Consider the following 19,622-nt stretch of genomic DNA (forward strand, 5'->3'; position numbering starts at 1 on the left):
TGTGTGTGTGTGTGTGTGTGTGTGTGTGTGTGTGTGTGTGTGTTATCACATCCAAACTCAGATTAATTATTTAATAGAGAAGTCAGAGGTAGGCTGCCAACATCTGACCGATGATTCTGTCGGCCACTAACACACACACACACACACACACACACACACACACACACACACACACACACACACACACACACACACACACACGTCACACACACACACACACACACACACACACACACACTTCCACAAGCGCCAGCACACCAGACACATGACGGTATTACGCACATCGTGGAAACGCGCACTCGCACCCCACAGAGACAATGATGAGAAGATGATGACATCCCAGTGGAACGCTGTAGTGGGAGAGAGAATACCCCTCCTCACACATATTACGCTCGCACCACACACACACACACACACACACACACACACACACACACACACACACACACACACACACACACACACACACACACACACACACACACACACACACACACACACACAGAATCACACTCCAGTCCCGTATTCCCCAATAGTCTGGCTCTTAAAAAGCATGAGAGCAGGGAGTCTAAACCCAGGCATTAGGGGAACCCAGGCAGTCGATCTGGCAGGTTTAGGTGTCACTTTTTAATTGCTCAAACTGCTGTGCATTTTCACTGCCCTAAATTCATGGTTAATAGCATGGGAGTGTGAGAATAAAAAAAGCAAGGGGAGAGAGGGGGTGAGAGGGGGGGTAAAATGGGGGCACCTTTCCACCTCCCTCCCCTCTCCTCTCCTCCCTCCCATTGGCTCTGTTTTCTGTCTCCTGCCAATGCTTTTGAGATTCAGGAGCGTATGTCTATGTGTGTATGTGTAAGTATGCATACTATACGCGTGTGTGTGCGTGCGTGCGTGCGTGCGTGCGTGCGTGCGTGCGTGTGTGTGTGTGTGTGTGTGCGCGCACGTGTGTTTATGTGTGTGCAGTGTGCACGCGAGCGTGCAAGTGCATCCGAGCATATATAGTGTGTGTTGCGTGTGGAGTATGGAAGCCCCCTCTCTGCAGGCCCCTCTCTTCTCTCTCAGCAGCAAGAGGGCTGAGCCCATTATAGTCTCATGAAGGAGAGAGAGAGAGAGAGAGAAGAGAGACGTTTGATATGAGGCAAAGGAAATAGATTGGCCTTATTTCCTGCTTAGCTGCAGACACGCACGTTGCCTAGACCATACAGTCAATTGACACTTGATTTTGTTTGAAATATCATGCCTCCGTCATGTCATTATCAGCGTCCCCTGGTAATCCACAAAGCCACCCCCTTGTCTGATATCTGACAATACGGGATTGAGTTGAGGGATATCTCACTCGATTACCAAGAACAGAGCGGGGAAAGGAGAAGACAGAATAAAAGGAGGAGAGAGAGAGACAGAGAGAGAGAGAGAGAGAGAGAGAGAGAGATCACCCTGAAAGTGGAGGTGAGGAGTGGATAGGAAACAGATATTATACATGCCCTCCCCAGAGAGTATTATACATTGCATGCTGGGCAATGTGGGAGGAACTCTACGGTGTTTACAAGTGAGAATACGGGGGCTGGTGACCTCACAAGCTCACCTACGGTACAGCACTCATCTCCGGTGGGACTGATGGTTGGGCTGGAGTCACGATAGTGCTGGATTCTGTCTCTCGGTCACATCGCGTCAATAAAGACAGATCATTGAGGTGTTTTGAGTTTCAGGTTTAGGGGTTAAACGGTGACTGGTGAGCAAGTCTAGGCTCACATTGAATTCTAAAAGGTGTGTTCTGTGTGAGTGTGTACGTGCGTGCGTACGCGCGTGCGTCTACGTGTGCACCAGCCAGTGGGCCAGCATGTACCTGTATTATTTCTCACTGGCTTTGCATAAAAGCAGAGCCGCTCACCCACCTAAAAGGTGCGAACATGACTTTTAAGGAATGCTGTACCTTCCAGCTCTTGACGACGACCTCTGTCATTCACCATGTACCGCAGCTTTGACAGAGGATAATATTGACATGCACTGGATGTTTTCAGACACACTTCAAACAAGGCAAAAACACAGCTGTCCCACGGTGCCCAGGATGTGGGGAGGGGGGTGGAGCATATTTTGTGCACCTATCATGCACGTTTAATAAGGAGCTGTCTTTGAGAAGGCAAGAGGGAGAGGGAGAGAGAGAGAGAGAGAGAGAGAGAGAGAGAGAGAGAGAGAGAGAGAGAGAGAGAGAGATAAGAGGGGCTTTTGCTAACAAGGGGATATAGACCAACACCTTCCTTAATCCGACCCCGTCTCCTGCTGATAATCAAAAAAATAATAGCATTAGTGAAAACATTCCAGAGCATAGGTGCCAGCGCAGAGAAGAAACAGGGATTAATGAGGTGAAAGATTAGGGTGCTGTCTGAGAGAGAGAGAGAGAGAGAGAGAGAGAGAGAGAGAGAGAGAGAGAGAGAGAGAGAGAGAGAGAGAGAGAGAGAGAGAGAGACATAAACAGAGACAGAGACAGTGAGAGAGGGAGATAAATTCCACCCTCCCTCTTGACATCAGAAAACTGGTAGAGCTAGTGCAGGTTGGCTTTGCCGGGGTTGCTACAATAAGGCCTCTTTCATACAGGTGTGTTGACGCCTGGGGCAGGCTTGGCCGCAGTCCATTCCATTCACCCTGGCTGATTTGAACAATAACTATCATGTCTCTTAAAAAAGGAGAGAGAGTCAAAGACGAGATGCCTGAGAGCTCTCTGTCGGGGCCAAGAAAAACCCCCCGCTGCCGTTGTCAGAGCTTGTTGATGTTTTGCGGGGAAGAAGGAAGGAGAAAAATAAAACGGGCGAGGCCCCCCCCCCCCCGCCCCCCGCCCCCCGCCCTCTTCCTCTCTCTCGTCTTGAGTCCAGCGGATTCGGCGGTTTTGTGCCGTAGGACAGCGTGATGCGGAGAGGAGAGGAACAAAGTGCTGCTCTTCGTTGGAGCAGCAGCTGCTGTTCTGTCGGATCAAAGGGGGCAACAAGCACGGTCTTCCTGGCCCAACGATGCTCTGGAGGTGTTTGACGAGCAGTCGGCAGCTGGGGCCGACCAGCCCGCCATGCAGGGGTCAGGCCGCTGGCCTGCAGGCCCCAGGGGTGACAACCCTCCACTGCATGATCGTTGGAGGGTGGGGGGGGTTGTTGTAGATGACAGGGTGAATATACAGACATTCACAATTTACAAGTTAGGCATTTAGCAGACACTCTTATCGACTTAGCGGCTTACAAAGTGCAAGATCAGAGTGAGTTCCATGAACCCTAGTCAACATATGACAGGTTAAATGGTAGATAGATAAATAAGTAGATAGAATGCAAAGAAAGCAATTAAGTGCTACAAATAACACCTAGCATCTGTCTACAAAACAATCTAAATACCATATTTAGCATTTGTGGACAAGCAAACAGTATATGTAATTGTGTAAATAACATGCATAGCATGTAAGTAACAAAGGGGAGGCATTCGCGGATTTTGTTTCCATCAAACGACGTGCAGTACAGTTCAGACTGGTTTGTCATAAAGTGAGAGGTCTCCCTGATTCATCTTGAGAAATAGTGGAGGCATGTTTTTAAATGTTAGGGTAGTATTCCAACCTGTGATGTTCCATCACTCAGGAACTGACAGGGAATCAGTGAGAGAGGGAGAAAAAGAGAGAGTGAGAGTGAAGCAGAGAGCATGCCGCAGTGCTATTGATTTATTTTAATTAGCTGCTCGTTAAATCGCGTCAGTTTGAAACACAAATATATAATTCTTTGTCTGATTTTCCACTTGAGTCTTAATGACTCGTGCACTCCACGGGTTTCGAAGGGGAACGACTTCCACAGCGAGAGTGGCGGAGCAATGCAAATTTTGCTCCTATGGGTGGGTGGGGGTGGGGGTGTCACAAAAGGGCAATGAGTGGTGCAATAAAAAGAGAAAGAAAAACAGGTCAGTGAGAGTCCAGGGAGGAGAGGTGAAACATTTCCCCTTGAGAGGCAGACAAAAGAAGGGGAGACAGTGAGAGAGAGTGAGAGAGAGAGAGAGAGAGAGAGCGAAAGAGAGAGAGAGAGAGAGAGTGAGCGATAGAGGGAGAATGAGTACGTGTGTGCGCACAAGAGAGAGAAAGCAACCGAGAAAGAGGGAAAGAGAGAGAGAGAGAGACAGAGGTAGAACTATGTAAACACAGTGGCTGCCCTTAAATGTGGGCCCTCTCTGACGTTCGTGTAGAAGAAGAAGAAGAAAAAAACCATCCTGAGCTTTGCTGTGTTTCACATCTGCACTAAATCAAACACGGGGGTGAGGTAATGCTCACACGGCTTATGTCTCTTGACTCCTGTTTTAACTTAGAGAAGAAGAAAAGAGAGAAAGAGAGAGAGCGAGAGAGAGAGAGAGAGAGCATGAGGGGAACTCTGATAGGAATAGCTAGACGACGCTTCCACGCTCCTCCCCGTTCTCCCTCCTCCCCTCCCATCTCCTCGCTCCTTCCCCATCCCCTCTTTCCTCCATCCTTGAGGAGGAACAGCTTGTGAAAAGCTCCTTTGTGATAGTTTATGATAAATCCACAGATACGCCAGGTTCAGTCTGGTGGCAGGCTGTAAACTGTTGCAAGGGGGGCCTGTTCGGGCCAACGTGAACTGATTCCATCAGTGTTGTTGACACCAACAATAGATTATCAGAGCGTTGGGAAGGTTCAGAAGGCCCGAGCTTGGCCCCCGCCATCCGTCTGACTGGACCTGTAATTAGGAAGTGTTTGCTTTTGCTAAACACACCCACCTCGTCGGGTTAATATTCTGCATCCACTTCCTGGTCAAAGGACAGCTGATTTTTTTTTCTTTCCCTCCATGGCCTCCGTCTTTTCTTTTTTTTTTTGGAGGGGATCAAACTGAAGCCTTCCTCCTTTGATTCTAGCGAGGGAGTGACTCAATCGCTCTGAGTTCGGAATCTTTATGTCTGTCTGAGGCCGGAAGTATGGAACCAATGAGCTTTAATGGGAACCAGAGGACATTCATGTTGGCAAACAATGATCCGGGATTGAGTTCAGCACGTTCCAGTTCAGATTGTGTTGCATCTAATCTTCCTTACAAAGTCAGGCAAGGGGCCCAGGAATTTGACCGACAAACGGAAACTCTTGTCTCGTTCGCTGCCCACCACTCTGGCACAGGGGAGCTCGAACATGGGTACGATCAGGCTAGCTATATGAAGGCAGTGAACTGCTATTTCTGTGTCACAATTTCAAAATCTCCTCCCTTCTTTGCATGGCTGGATTCTATGCAGTCCAGCCATTTTTTTTTCTTAGACATGTTTAGTATGTCTCTCTGTCTTTCTCTGACTCTGGCTCCGTTTCCTCTCTTTCATCACAAACTCGTCAAACAAGTGACCCCACTCCTGATTGGCTGGGCTCCCTCAGCTCTCCGTCGTGATTGGCCAGCCGACCTAGCGAGAGAGAGGCTCTCTTTCTCTCTCTCTCTCTCTCGTGGCTGTGCTCCAGGCTAGGGTGGTTTGGCATGAGGATTTCTCAGGGAAGGAATGCTGACAACAGGAGCGAGTTACCAGGTGTGGCTGCGAGTCAGTTAACCAGAAACAAGGTCTTTCTGACAGATTGAGAAGAAGGTAGGGGGGGGAAAAACAAGAATAGAGAGAAGCCCAGAGTCAGACGGACTGGTTTGCAGTGATTCCCAATACAAATCTGTCTCTGTGTCTGTCAATATGAGAGGACTTTGTTTCAGCATGAAATATGTTATAAACAGAATATCCAGACAAATAGCGTCATGAAGGTGAACCAGTAGTGTCTTTTAGTCGAACATTAGCCATAGGAATTTGTCGACAAATCAATTAGTTAATTTTTGCAATCATGTAGAGACTAGCCTTTTCAGGTTGGTGAGGTTGAGATTAAGTGAACGTTCTAATGTTCATTTCACAACTGGTTACTGGTTATTGGCCTATTATAGACTGGTAGAATTACCAGCCGACTAAGACCAAACAGACCAATTAATTATTGTGCTATGGGGGACAGTTGTAGTCTGTTCATATATTTGTGTCTGTCTGTCTGACAGATTATAGCATAGCATGCTAGCCAGGGTATTTAACACCTGCAACTGGGTGCAGTCTGTCTCATATGCGATTGGACAGATATTAGTGGACTGTTGATTCCAGCCTAGTGGAGACCTTGTGTCAAGTGGACTCCCACCGTCATGGCTCCATCATTCATCTGTTATTGGCCTCTGTGTCCTGTACAGCAACGCCACACCCACACTGTAAAGCCCTGAGTGCCAGTTTAACCCTGAGAGTTATATACACTCTCTTACAAACGGATAAAGTAACACTGAGGAGGATTTTACAGTGCAGAGCTCTTGTAAATATACTACCCCGTCCCACTTTTACGGGAGTGTTTCGGTGAGCGTTTCTATGGAGGCATACGGCTGCGCCGTCACATGTGCATGAGCATACCACAACATACAGTATGCCATTTCAGGTCATATCATTAGGAGTGAATGAAAGTGGAATCATTGATTCTATAGTGTGGATAATGTACTGACATGTGCATGCAAAACGTCAGCCCCCATCCACACACACACACACACACACACACACACACACACACACACACACACACACACACACACACACACACACACACACACACACACACACACACACACACAGAGAGAGAGCTAGAATAGCCTAAGCCACAAAAAAAAAGGATTGTTTTCAGTACGGGCCTTGAAAAAGCCTTTGAGAAAAAATGTATTTGTGTCTTGGTCGCCCAAATTAAACAGCGGTCACCCCCTGCCCCCTCCACCCCTGTCTCTCTCTCCCAGGGTAATGTACACATTCTGTGCCGTATCCAGAGGAATGACCTCCATGCGACCCCCTAACCTTGCCTTTAATTATTTGTTTGAAGACAGCATGGAGTTCCCATGCTGAGAGGTACTGTGTGTGTGTGTGTGTGTGTGTGTGTGTGTGTGTGTGTGTGTGTGTGTGTGTGTGTGTGTGTGTGTGTGTGTGTGTGTGTGTGCGCGTGCGCGTGTGCGTGTGCGCGCGCGTACATGTGTGTATGTTACTGTGCTCTAACACTGAGCAGAGGCAGGCCATAATAAGGTAGACCACCAGATGTAGATAATAAAACGTAGGCTTGGGGTTGGAGGTTTTTAAGCCAGTGTCCCCTGTGAGCCTCCTGTGTTCTGGTTAGCCTACGGACACACTGGTGGTGACTGTGGTCGTGTCCACGGTGTGGATGTGTGGATTTACGCATGTATGCTTTAGCAAGCGGTTGGGAATTCTGACTCCCTGTGGTCTACCCGTTTCTGTCCCAGGGCCTTGCCTTGCAACCCCCCCAATACAGATTCTTCTATCCAGCCCACTGTCCCATATATGCATGCATTTGACCAACCATCCATCCATCCATCCATCCATCCATCCGTCCGTCCCATCTATCTGTCCATCCTTGTTGGTCTGGTCTCCATCTCTGGGAGGATTCTTGCTTTGTGTTGTTCTAAGCACACACCATTAGCAGCTCATGGGAGGAGAGAAAACAGTGTTATCAGGCCAGGCTCTGATAATCTCAATTGGCTTTGCTCAGACTGATAAAAGGCGCTCAGGGGGCGCGAGTGGGGCCCTCGGTCAGACCCCCTCCCTGCACTGAGCTCACTGCCCGCCACACCGTTACTGTGGTAACACGCTGAAGAGAATAAAAACGTGTGTGTGCGCGCACGCACATGTTCCGATGCCCGCATGCGCACATGTGTTTGCGTGCGGCGCCGAGCAGGGAGTGTTGACAAGTGTTTGTGGGGAGAAAATATTTGAACATCCATATGTTTGTCTGTTTCTCTATGGAGCTGTTTTTCATATTCATTATTTCGGCAACAACAACATGCCCTAGTGTAGGAAAACATTTTCGTTTGTACTTTATGGCATACATTTCCTATAAGTTGTAGGGAGAAACGAAAACAGTAGACATAGTTTTTTCGGTGTGACATTGTTTTCAAAGTCACATTTAGGGAAAACAAATAAAAAATTAATCTGAAATAGAAACAGTCCCACCCCACCCCCTTTTTACTGGATATTCTTCAATACACAGCAGATTTCCTCTGAAGTCACTGGAAACCAAATGGGCAAATTTAGCACCTGGGTAGAACGTTCCTAATATTACGTGTTTATGGTTTCGTCCCAGAATAGGTAAGAAAGCACGTGGTTGTGATTTTGAGCTCCTCTGTTCGTCTAGGGTGGAAAAAACGCAGGACATATATTTTGGCAGGCAGGCCTTGTACTTTAAAGCTGGCCCAGTGAGCGTGATAGCAGGAATGTCTTACTGTTTACTTGCTCAGCTGGTTTTGATGCAGCAAGCAGCTCTCTCTCTCTCTCTTTCTCTCTCTCCTGAGCACCGCAGGCATTTCTGACACTGCTGATGAGTAAGGATGCTCTCTCCTTTTCTCGTCAATAAAAGAAAAAGAACCTGAAGACTACCTTCAATGTTAGGAAAATGTGATCCTCTTTGCTTTGAGAAAATCCTAACTCATGCACTTATCTGATATCCGACTATACTCAACCTCTGTCTGTGTATGTCCCGTTTGTCTGTCTGTCTCTCCTTCTCGTTGTCAGTTCAGATTAGTTTAACAACCACACCGTAACAACTGCTGGAATTTGGCTCTCAGTACAGCATGACACTGACACAACAGGCCAGTACACACACCATCAACGCAATCACATGGCACACATCAATGTCTCAAACCCACTTCATCTCTCTCTCTCTCATATGGATGCGTTTCATCTTTGGCTCTCGGGGGCCCGTGGCGCCCCTGCGTATACCTGCACTCTGGATGCCCCCTGGCAAATGAGCGCCGATCCTCTCTCTTTTCCCAGCCGTGCATTTTGTACATTTAACCATGTCACTTTGAGCGGGGCAGATTACAGCCGTTTAAGTTCATTGGAGAAGGTAAGGGCAGGTATCGGGTCTTCATGGGGGATTAGGAGCCCAAATTGGTTCCAGCCCTCCCTTCCTTCTAATGACCGGTCCTCGAGCCGTACCGATGGTGCCGTGCCCCGTGTGTTAGGAGAATACGCATGGTGGGGCTCTTTTTTTTCTTCTCTCTCTCCCTCTCTCGCTCTCTTTTTAAAGTATGGAACGAGCACTGGGCTCCATTCAGGATAGCCCCCACCATGATTTGAAACCACCCTCTAATATTAACCATATGTGGGTACCTGTAGTGCAAACTCCTCACTGCCTTTTTAGTATGTGAGAGACAGGAGAGAAAGAGAGAGAAAGCACAAGAGCTAAAGGGAGAGGAAGAGATAGACAGAGACCAGGAAATGTGGTAAGGAAGAGACAAACATTGAATAAACAAAGAAATAGGTGAAGAGAGCTTGCTTGGCCAAAGTTGCCAGCTTGTATTTGACACGGCCCTGGGCGTCCCATTCCAAGTTACAAAGGTTGCCCCTGGCTGGCAGTCACCTCCAGATGACCTCCGGGCTCTACAGTGGAAAAGCCGCAGGAGCGAGGCCGGCTGGGGAGGCTTTGTGGAACTGCACTTATTCGCCGCCGTGGCGGTGATAAAACTTCAGACAGCCTAATTGATGGGCTCGCTGACATAACAATACCTTGTGAAAGCGCAGAGTGGCCATGCCTGGTCCTCATTTCTAGACAGCTGGAAGGGGAGCATAACCCCCTACAATGAAGCTAGAGTGGGGGTCTCAGCGAGGGGGTTTTGGGGGTATGTGTGTGTGTGGGGGGTGGTAATGAAAGGAGCCATTTGTATCCTGCACCTCGCTAACTTAAAACTTATTTTAAAATTCTAATGAGCAACAACTCTCTAGAAATAGCACATGTTTGCTGAGGGGACACCGGGTCAGTAGACTACAGTATGTGTGAGCTTGGTTTGTGTGTGTGTGTGCGTGTGCGCGTGTGCGTGCGTGCGTGCGTGTGTGTGTGTGTTTTACCATTTGAGTGAGTTTGAGAGAGAGAATGATGGAAAGAGAGAGCGAGGTAGCAAAATAGAGAGAGGGATAGAGATGTGCTCCTTTGCTGTACTCACACTGCACTTAATACTTGAGGAATGTCTCCCCGGTGCCCATAGCAACCGAACGTAATCAAAAGCTTTATTAAACAAGGGAAGAATAGATCATAAGGAACATTAAAAGTATCCCTCGCCGGGTTCCCAAGTCCGTGCACAATCACCCTTTTGTTGTTGCTGTTTTGTTGTGAGCGCCTCTCTCTCAAGGACTCGGGGGCTAATGTTGCCATTAAGTCATGCAAAACTGTTTTGTCTTTGTGGTGGCTTGTGATGAATCCTTCTGTGTGTGAATGCCCGGTGATTTAACGTTTGTTTTTCTCTCTCTTTCTCCCTCTATCTCTTTCTCTCTCTTCTTCCTCTCTGCCAGGTTCATTAACGCCAGGAGAAGAATAGTACAGCCCATGATTGACCAATCAAATCGAGCAGGTAAAAAAAATAAGAAATAACAACCCGTCCCACATACGGTAGAATACACCATTTCTCCCTTTTTTTTCCCAGGGTGCCAACACTCTTTCTTAATCCATTCCTGGAATACATATCATGCCTGGAGCCCGAATTTTTAAAGGGAGTATCCTACATCCAGACAAATGAGAGAGAGAGAGGGAAAAAAAAGAAAACTCCACCCAGCCCTCCTCTCCCCTCCCTCTTTTCATCACACTCTCATCTTCCCCATTCCCATTTTCTCAATGGGATGCGCTTGGCGGCGGTGCGAGCCGCTCGCTGATTGACTCTAATTGGAGATTTCCCAATCTAAGTGGAGAGAGAGGTACATTAGCACTCTCTCTGTGAATTGCTAATTGGGCACAAGAGGAGCACCAGAAATGCTAGCAGCAATTCATGAGTTATGTCTCTTGTGTTTTTTTTTGGGGCTGTCTATACATGGATCTTTTTTTCTTTTCTATTCTTTTTGGGGGTGGGGGTGGGGTAGGGGGGAGGCGGGAGGGGTTCATGCTGCTGATTTTTCTATTCCCTCAAGCATCACTCTGAATTCTGATGTTCAGTAGTCATTCAGTACATTTTAGATTTCAAGGCCCCTACTCAACTCACAATGCCTTTGTGTACGTCATGATTTCAGTTCAACAGCAACAATTTATTTCAGGTCATGAAAAATACCCTCAGGAGGGAAAATGAGTTTTATATGAGTTCATTGATCTCTGACGTTCGGACTTGAAGCTTACGCAGGGACAGATTTCCATTCCTTTGAAACGGATTATGGAAAGCTTCATATTGTAAATTGATAACGCATTGATTTTCCATATCTGTGGTGGTCAGATGACAAAAAAGCACTGAAACATTGACTCGTAAACATGCCACTCTGCAATCGAGCAAAGAATCCTGTGGAATTTATGTAGCTACCCTAAGCTGCATTGACTATGGCATTACTAAAAAGAAGCCAAGTCATTTGTCTCGGAGAGGGAAAAGCCTTTTTTGTTGATTAGCAAGCTCAGTCTCTAGAAAGTCCCTACAAACTGGGGTGGAGATTGTGCAAATGAAGTTAAGCAATTACTGAAATGAGATGTGCTCCCAAATGTGGGTGAAACATGCTACATTTATTGTGCTCTTGTGTGCGATAATAATTGAGCGAATAGGCCTCCAAAAATGTGCGGCAATCAGCAATCTTTCCAAAGACAGCGTGACTAACAGCTTCTCCTAATCTTCAAGCTTTACAGATTACCCAGGATTATACTGTTCTGATCCTGGAATATGCTGTTTACTAACAGACACCAAATAGCATTACTTACTTCAGTGCCACTAATAATAGACAGTACAAGATACAATTAAACTAATTGATTTATACTGTAGATACAGTGTCATTATGAATGGATCTCCCACTGATACCGCTTAAGTAAATCACACATAACAGTCAGTGATTTAGCCCTTTTTTGGTTACTGTCTACATTATCAGTGGTAACATAATCTATAGCATGGATTATTATATCTTGATTCTAAGATTATCTGATGACATGACTGCTGATTTGAGTGTTGGTTGGGGAATTGCTGGCCTTGGCAGAGATTCCTCTCTTCCTGTCAAACTGCATGCTTTTCTTTTCTCGTTCAGAGAACAATGCACCTCCTCTGTTCTCTAATGCAACGAATGGATGTGAGTGTGACTTTGAGTGACACTGCCTGTCTGTCTGTCTGTCTGTGTGTGTATGTGTGCGTGCGTGTGTGCCTCAGTGCAAGTACATACTGTACGCGTGCTTGCATGCCGCGCGCGTCAGTCATTGCGGTCCATAAACATGAGCACAATGTCTTACAGTATGTTTGGGCTGGAGCTGGGACAATTGCTGATTGTCTGGTATGTCTTCTCTTCTTCTCCCCCTCCTTTTGTGTCCACGTTTTGACTACAATCAGGCTTTCTTCTTGATCCTTCAGTGAGCCAAGGAGCAGCGTACAGTCCGGAGGGCCAGCCGATGGGCAGCTTCGTGCTGGACGGCCAGCAACATATGGGGATCCGGCCAGCTGGTAAGCCGTTCCGTCTCTCCTTACCTCCTCTGTCTCTCTCCCTCCTCCTGCCGTCATGCCTGCTATACCAGTCACCAGTGTTACCCTGAGTTAGAACTACTGCCACGACATTGACACTGATCCCCCACGTTTGTTGCATGAGATTGAGTCATCTCAGCACTGAATAGGTCTACATGACAGCATCATAAACCCAATACTAACCAACGTCACACCACGACGATACCATTACCCCTCACTAGACCCCCGCCGCCCTGCATCCAGACTGCCTCCCCTGTCTGCTGCCTGCCTTGCTTGTCTGTCCTCTAACCCATCAAACAAAAATGTACCCATGAATCTTTCTCTAACAACACAGGGAATTTGCAGGGCGCTGTAGTGTCAAATAAACACGTCACTGCAACTTCTTCTCCCGCCCTCATCGTTTTCCACCTAAACCTCACTAACCTCACCATCTCTCCGTCCGTGGGTCTCTTCTGACCTCCCTTTGTGATTCAAACCTCCTGCTGACCCTTTTCTGGCATTTATCTCCTCTTTCTAGGGCCTATGAGTGGAATGGGGATGAATATGGGCATGGATGGGCAATGGCACTACATGTAACCTCCATCTTGTAAAGCAAAACGCAAAGAAAAAGGGGGAAGTAAGTACTGGGCTCTTTTCCTTGGTTTCTTCATACTTGGGGGCTTGTGGGATTTTTTTTGTACCCTCTCACTTCACCACAACCACCCCTCCTGGCCCTGGCCATAATTTTACAGCACCACCCCCAGCCCCCAGTTGACAGCAACAACTATCTGCTAGCATGCAGGGCCATTTCACCGTAATGTTTTAAGGGAGGGGGGCAGTAGCCCAGAATGAATTGAAGACTTGGGAATAGTGGGAGCCGTCAAAGTTGTGGGGCCTTCTTCTTCTCCCGGCGGTCCTGGAAGAGAGGGGCCGACTTGTGGCGCCAGACAACAGCGATGACAACAGAAGAAGGAGGAGGGGACGAAGCGACCTGGCATGGCGCGCGCGCAAATTTATTTATCACAACAGCGCCATCGCTCTCCCCATCTCCGACAGCCAATGCAAATGTTGGACATTTAGGGAAAAAATAACATCTCCGGGGGAAAGGGGCTGACGGGGAGAAATTAAGCAGGCTCCAGTGAAGCGATAAAGAAGGAGAAGTGAAACTGTCCTCCGAGTGACATAAATCTGTCTGGGGAAGGATTGATGCCCAAATTATCTTATATGCAAAGACGGGAACACCGCAGTACATTACGGTCCCTGGGTGAGATATACGGGCCGTGGGTGACATGACCGATCCCTCACTGGAGGCTGTGTTGAGGGGGGGGGGAGGGGGGTGTTATGCGGTGTAAAGGGAGAAATAGGGGATGGGGGGGGTTGGGTGGGGGCTGAGGGTGCTGTGTGTTTTGATTATTTTTTACTGGAGGGGAGACGATTTAAGGGGGGCCGGGGCCAGTGACTAGCCTGACATGAGACACACAGACAAGAGCAGGGAGACAGTGAGATAAATTTAATGCGCTGTAGACATTAAGCATGGCTGCATATAAAAGGAAAGGCTCTCACACACACACACACACACACACACACACACACACACACACACACACACACACACACACACACACACACACACACACACACACACACACACACACACACACACACACAGACACACACACAGAGAGAGAGAGAGAGAGATACTGTCTCCCTCTCATGCACACATACAGTCCCTGTGCAGCTAAATGGCAGTGGTCTGATTAAGCCGGCCATTCCACCGCCCGCTAGTGCCACAGTGCTGACATTTGAAAAATCAAGACATATCACATCCCAAAGGCAGCAGGACAGAAGAGATTTTATTTAAGACCTAAACTCCTTTGCCCAATGAGGCACAATATAATAACACTTACCTTGATTAAAAGAACCCTTTATATGTAAATGTGGACTGGATTTTCCAAAGGGTCACTGCGGCGATTCTGCCGACAGAGACCATTTCACCCCTCTATTCTATTCTCTCTCTCTCTCTCTCTCTCTCTCTCTCTCTCTCTCTCTCTCATCCCCTCCTGTCTTTGCTAATGGCACCAGGAAAAAAAGGAAAAGCAGGAAGCAATGTTCCCTAAAACAGCCACACAGAGACAACATTTGCTCAGGTTGGCTAATTCTTAATATAGGGCTATATAATTTTGAGACTATTTAATTACATAACATACTTTACGCTTCATGACCAATTACATTAATAGCTTAATACAGAGGAATATTATCCTCTCTTGATTTGATTACGCAGCCGCACAATATGGTATATTTGGTACTTAATTATGACCAGCCATTGAGCAGGACTGCTGTGCCATAACTGAAGAGAACAGCCAGGCAGGCATGCAGAGAGAGGAGGGGGGGCAGAGAGAGAGAGAGAGAGAGAGAGAGAGAGAGAGAGAGAGAGAGAGAGAGAGAGAGAGAGAGAGAGAGAGAGAGAGAGAGAGAGAATGAGCAAGAGAGAGAGAGAAGCCTAGTCAGTCCCAAGTTATTGTCTTCAGATGGTTTTACCACTCCTGTTAATAAAGCAGAGAGGGGGGGGGTCTCAGATCTACTTAATGGAATGACTGCAGCTTACAAGAGTGGAGATTACCAGCTTACAGTGTCAAAAACATCTGCTGGGCCTTTTAACAGGAGCTGCTCCAGGTTATATGGAGGTGAGGGCACCCCTCATACCCCAACACCCGGAATGATTTATTCATTTTATGACCCCGATAGTGGGGTTTTAAGAGACCTGCCCTGACAAACACGTGCATTTCAAATGAACTGACGTGGACGGGGCTTGAGTATTAGAAAATGGCACAGCTTTCAGCCAATGAGATTGGTCATTAATCTCGGCCGCCACTGTCCCTTTTCCCCCCTTTCTCCTCTCTCTACTCCTCCTCCTCCTCTTCCCCTTCACCGGGGCCCTCCAGTGTAATTTCTTAATTGCGGTGTTCTAAGGTGGAGGAATGCAGAGAGTGAGCATGCCTAGTGACCTTGCAGCGACCTCTCCCCTCCTCCTCACAGCGTCTAATCCCCCAGGGGTTCACATTACAAAGCGGGCCGGCCCAGGCAGACCCAAACCCAGACCCCAGGCCCCCTGGCTCCATGCAGGACCCCTGCACTCCCCTACCTCTCCCCAGGGTCCAGGCCTCTGGACCAGGCATGTTCCCATACTCCAGTCCCAGGCTCCAGGAGCACCCCCACATCCAAGCCCCCCGCCCCCCCCCCCCACACACACACAAAAACACACTTTCTGTGCTTTACAACAAACAGCCCCCTGCCCCCAGAAGAGCCCAACGGTGGCACTGCTGAGCCAGCACTGTCTTTCTGTCACAGTCTGAGAGATGCCAACCAGCTCGGCACATATGAACAGGGGTTCTAGCCTCCATCTTAAAAGGATGATTATACTTGCGTTGTGTGCCAGTGTCACACGCTGAAAATAGCAGATCTACAAGCTCAAAAGGCGAGGCGCTGTGACGTGCTGTGAGCTTGTAGATCAGCTATTGTCAGTGCAATACATGGCACACAAACAAGTATAAATCAGCAGAGCATCATCAGCATATTCCTCTCCCTCTTTTCTCTGTCTCTCCATTTCTCTTCCCCCCTCTCTCTTTCCTTTTATCTCCCTCACTCTCCATCTCGCTGCTGTCTCCTGCCGTCTCTGTGCTTTAGCTGCTGTCGTCATTATACTCTGCAAAAAAAAAAAGAGAAAAGATCCATACTGCCTCACATCTAAGAGCAGCACTTTGTTTTGGTTAAAAGTACTTCTTATTGAGGGGTAGAAAAGAAAAGAAAAAACAAGCTTTGAACGGTATTCTTAGACTGGCGTGTTGTGATAGTTAACTGAGCGCTAAATTATTTAATAACTTCTTTAAGGGATTCTAAATCAAATATGTTCACAAAGAGGCACCATCCCCATGAGAAAACGCCTATTCAGTTTGTCACTAAATTCAGCAAGGGAATTGACTGTTCCGCTTGTAAAAGTATTAACGCTTCTCCACATCAATATGGCTGGTGGGTTTTCCTCACGTCTTCCAGGACTTGCAGTGTCTGTGGATGGCGGAGGATCGCTTTCCAACCTGAGAAACTGACCACAACACTATTGGGCATTGTAAACCACTCACCAACGCCGAAAATAGTCCGGCGCAATAATGACTCTCTTTGACATGCAGAAACAAAAAAGCGCTGGAGTCAATGGGATCGTGTCATAAAACCTTCATTGGTCAAGCTGTACAGCAACTAAATTGAATTGAGACAGTGTTTATGGAGAAAGGACCATGCAGGGAGAAACTGCTTTACCATATTGTACTGTGTGAATGCTGCCATATAGCTGACTTTCTCTCTTTTTTTCACTCCCTTTCTTTCTCTCTCTCTCTCTCTCTCGCTCAGGTCTGCCAGGCATGCCAGGGGAGTACGTACCTCAGAGCGGTCCTATGGGCATGAGCATGGCCCCGCCTAGTTACACCCCTCCTCATCAGATGTCCCCTCACCCCTCGCAGCTCCGACATGGACCCCCCCTCCACCCGTACCTGTCCGGACACCCCCACCCCCACCAACACCACCACCACCACCACGCCCACCCCCACCCCCACCCCGCCATGCTGATGCACGGAGGACCCTCCCCGCACCCAGGAATGACCATGTCTGCGCAGAGCCCCCCCTTGCTGACTTCTATTGACAACAGTTCTGGAGGACAAGGCCTGGACATCCATGCCCAATAGTTATAAGGGAACTTTTTTGCTACCAAGATGACAACAGCAGCTACTATGAGAAAAGAGGAAAAAAATAAACAAACAGCAACCCAACACAATAAAATGCTATTTTGAGACTATTTTTCAAGAATGAAAAACCAACCCTTTTGACCAGAATTAGACACTAAAACACTAAAGAAACAGAATTCCAGATGAGCTGTGATGATTTTTTTTTAAAGACTTGTCAATTTTGTTACTTTCATCCAAACGGAGGACCAAGCTGGCAAGAACACTTTGTAACGTCTTGAGCTTTTGGTAAAAGATCAACGGAGGACGTTGATTGACGTACACGTGTGCAAAGGAATGGACAAATGCACACGCATGCACACACACAGACACACACACACACACTCAAGAAAAAACAGACACACTCTCGCCCTCTCACGCACACTTTCATAAACATGTTCAGTATACACTTTCATGTGACGCGCTCCAACGCTCCTAAAATAAAACTTCACTCTGGAAGAAGAAAAAAAAATGTCAAAAAGACTCCAAGAGTTATAACTACTGTAGTATAAAAAGTATAGATAACTAAGTTAAAACTTTGTGCATTTTTTTCGTTGAACACACGATTTATGTTTTCCTGAGCTAGTTCTAGAATTAAAGGTTAACCCTTTCTCTCTCTCACACTGTGTGTGCTCCAACCTGGAGGAGAAACTGTCCTGGCAGCACAGCACTATAAGAGAAAAAAATAAACAAGAAGATGGAACATCTAAAAAAACACACACACAAAAAAGGCTCCAAACGACAGAGGGCAATCAGGTCCTGTCCCCCCATAAGAGCAGGGCATGACGGGGAAAAGGCTGCTAAATGACACCGGATCTCTCCAGAAGATTCAGTCTGAACATTATGTCATGCCCCTCTTTTTTTCTCTCTCTTTTGGTTCATGAATGAATGTTGCCCTGTAGGTTTTAACGGAAAAAAAATCTTAGTTTGAATTGCCCAAGCACTGGATTGTGTTGGTTTTATACATTTTTATTTTAATATTATTATTTTATTTTTTTTGTATCCTGGACTCTCATTTGTAAGAGCCTATTGAAGGAAGCTTAAATAGTGGAAAAGCAACATCCCACAGCGCTTCTTTGTCTACGGATCAACATTACTTGCCAATAAGGACAATACTGACACAATAGTTGATTCTATGGCGCTGGAGAAGCAATTGATGGTTGATGCACCAAAAAACCTAAAACAAAAAAGGTGGAAAAAAAACAACAAAAAAAGAAAAAAAAAGAAAAAAAAATACAAAACAAAACTTAAATTATGAACTCAATGCTTTTGGGGGGGGTGGGAAAGCTGAGAGAGTATTGTAACAAAACTTCGTACAGAGTTCAGTCTATTAATTGTTTCATGTTAGATATTCAATGTGTTTACCTCAATTGAAAAAGAATGTTTTTGCTAGTTTCAGATCTGCTGTGGCATTGATATTGTATGTCCATGAATTCCTTCCTTTTTCAGCACGTGTTCCTCACTAGATAAGATGCCGTCTCCCTTAAGCTTTGTCAAAAATACATTAAATACTTGTATGAGGACTGTGACGTAATGTTTAAAAGGTGTTCAGTCACAAATGCTGTAATAAATATTTCATTTTTGATTTTTGTTAGATTTTTGTGTGATTAACTGTGTTATAAACAAACTGCCCCATTTTTTCAGTAATAGTTATATAATAATTTGTTAATATTATTATTATTATTCAGAAACAATCATATATTATCCCCTTGGCTGACTGTTTGAAATTTCAATTTGTGTACACAGCATCATAAAACTAGAACAATTAGGTTCCTATTTTCTACGCCCCATTCAGAAAGACCTGTTTAATCTTAGCTGCCCATTGCTCTCTAAAATGACAATTATAAATTATGGTTGAAAGATATTTTGCCATTGCAATCCATTCAGGCAAGCGAATGTCCTCCAAGTGATAAATAACTCTCTAATGCAAATGAGGAGCACAGACATGTGAAGCACAGGCTTGGTGTTTACTTTTGAATTGAAACATCTATTTGCACCCAACATAAGCCACAAATTCACAGTCACTTCAACTCAATCTTAGACCAAAACATTAGCTGCAAATAATAGAGTATAGATTTATCTCTAGGTGCAATGTCTGTCCCTAGTAAGAGCCATGATTGGCCCACATAACTGTGCGCCATGTTATAGCTATCTGTCGCTCTGCAGCGACGCCTGTTGGCGTAATCTGGCACGGCCATGCATGGCTTCTCAGGCTATCTTTGATAGGCTATCTCTTTCTATCTCTTTGCCTGTTTGCCTGCGGCCATCGAAGTCATAGCCTTAAACCACAAATGACAACATCACTTTGCCTGAAATATTCTCTGTCCTTCAAATAGGGATTTAAATTTTTAATGTGTTGGCCTCATGTCTTGCCATATTTTTTGAGCACTGAAAATAAATAAATAATCAT

General features: G+C 46.4%; 1 protein-coding gene across 1 annotated transcript in view; it reads left to right on the top strand.

Annotated features, from left to right (window-relative positions):
* Positions 1–18,797, top strand: part of meis2a (Meis homeobox 2a) — a 32,442-nt gene extending 13,645 nt beyond the window's left edge. The window contains exons 7-13 of the mRNA XM_080414239.1: positions 2,868–3,116; positions 4,201–4,274; positions 7,553–7,643; positions 9,178–9,284; positions 10,321–10,406; positions 12,357–12,446; positions 16,845–18,797. Coding sequence (XP_080270365.1) covers positions 2,868–3,116; positions 4,201–4,274; positions 7,553–7,643; positions 9,178–9,284; positions 10,321–10,406; positions 12,357–12,446; positions 16,845–17,176 — 1,029 coding nt within the window. The 3' untranslated portion in view covers positions 17,177–18,797. The remainder of the gene's footprint in view (positions 1–2,867; positions 3,117–4,200; positions 4,275–7,552; positions 7,644–9,177; positions 9,285–10,320; positions 10,407–12,356; positions 12,447–16,844) is intronic.
* The last annotated feature ends 825 nt before the right edge of the window (positions 18,798–19,622 follow it).

This window comes from Gymnoscopelus braueri, assembly GCF_963280865.1.
Source record: "Gymnoscopelus braueri genome assembly, chromosome: 19".
In the NCBI taxonomy this organism is placed as follows: Eukaryota; Metazoa; Chordata; class Actinopteri; order Myctophiformes; family Myctophidae; genus Gymnoscopelus; species Gymnoscopelus braueri.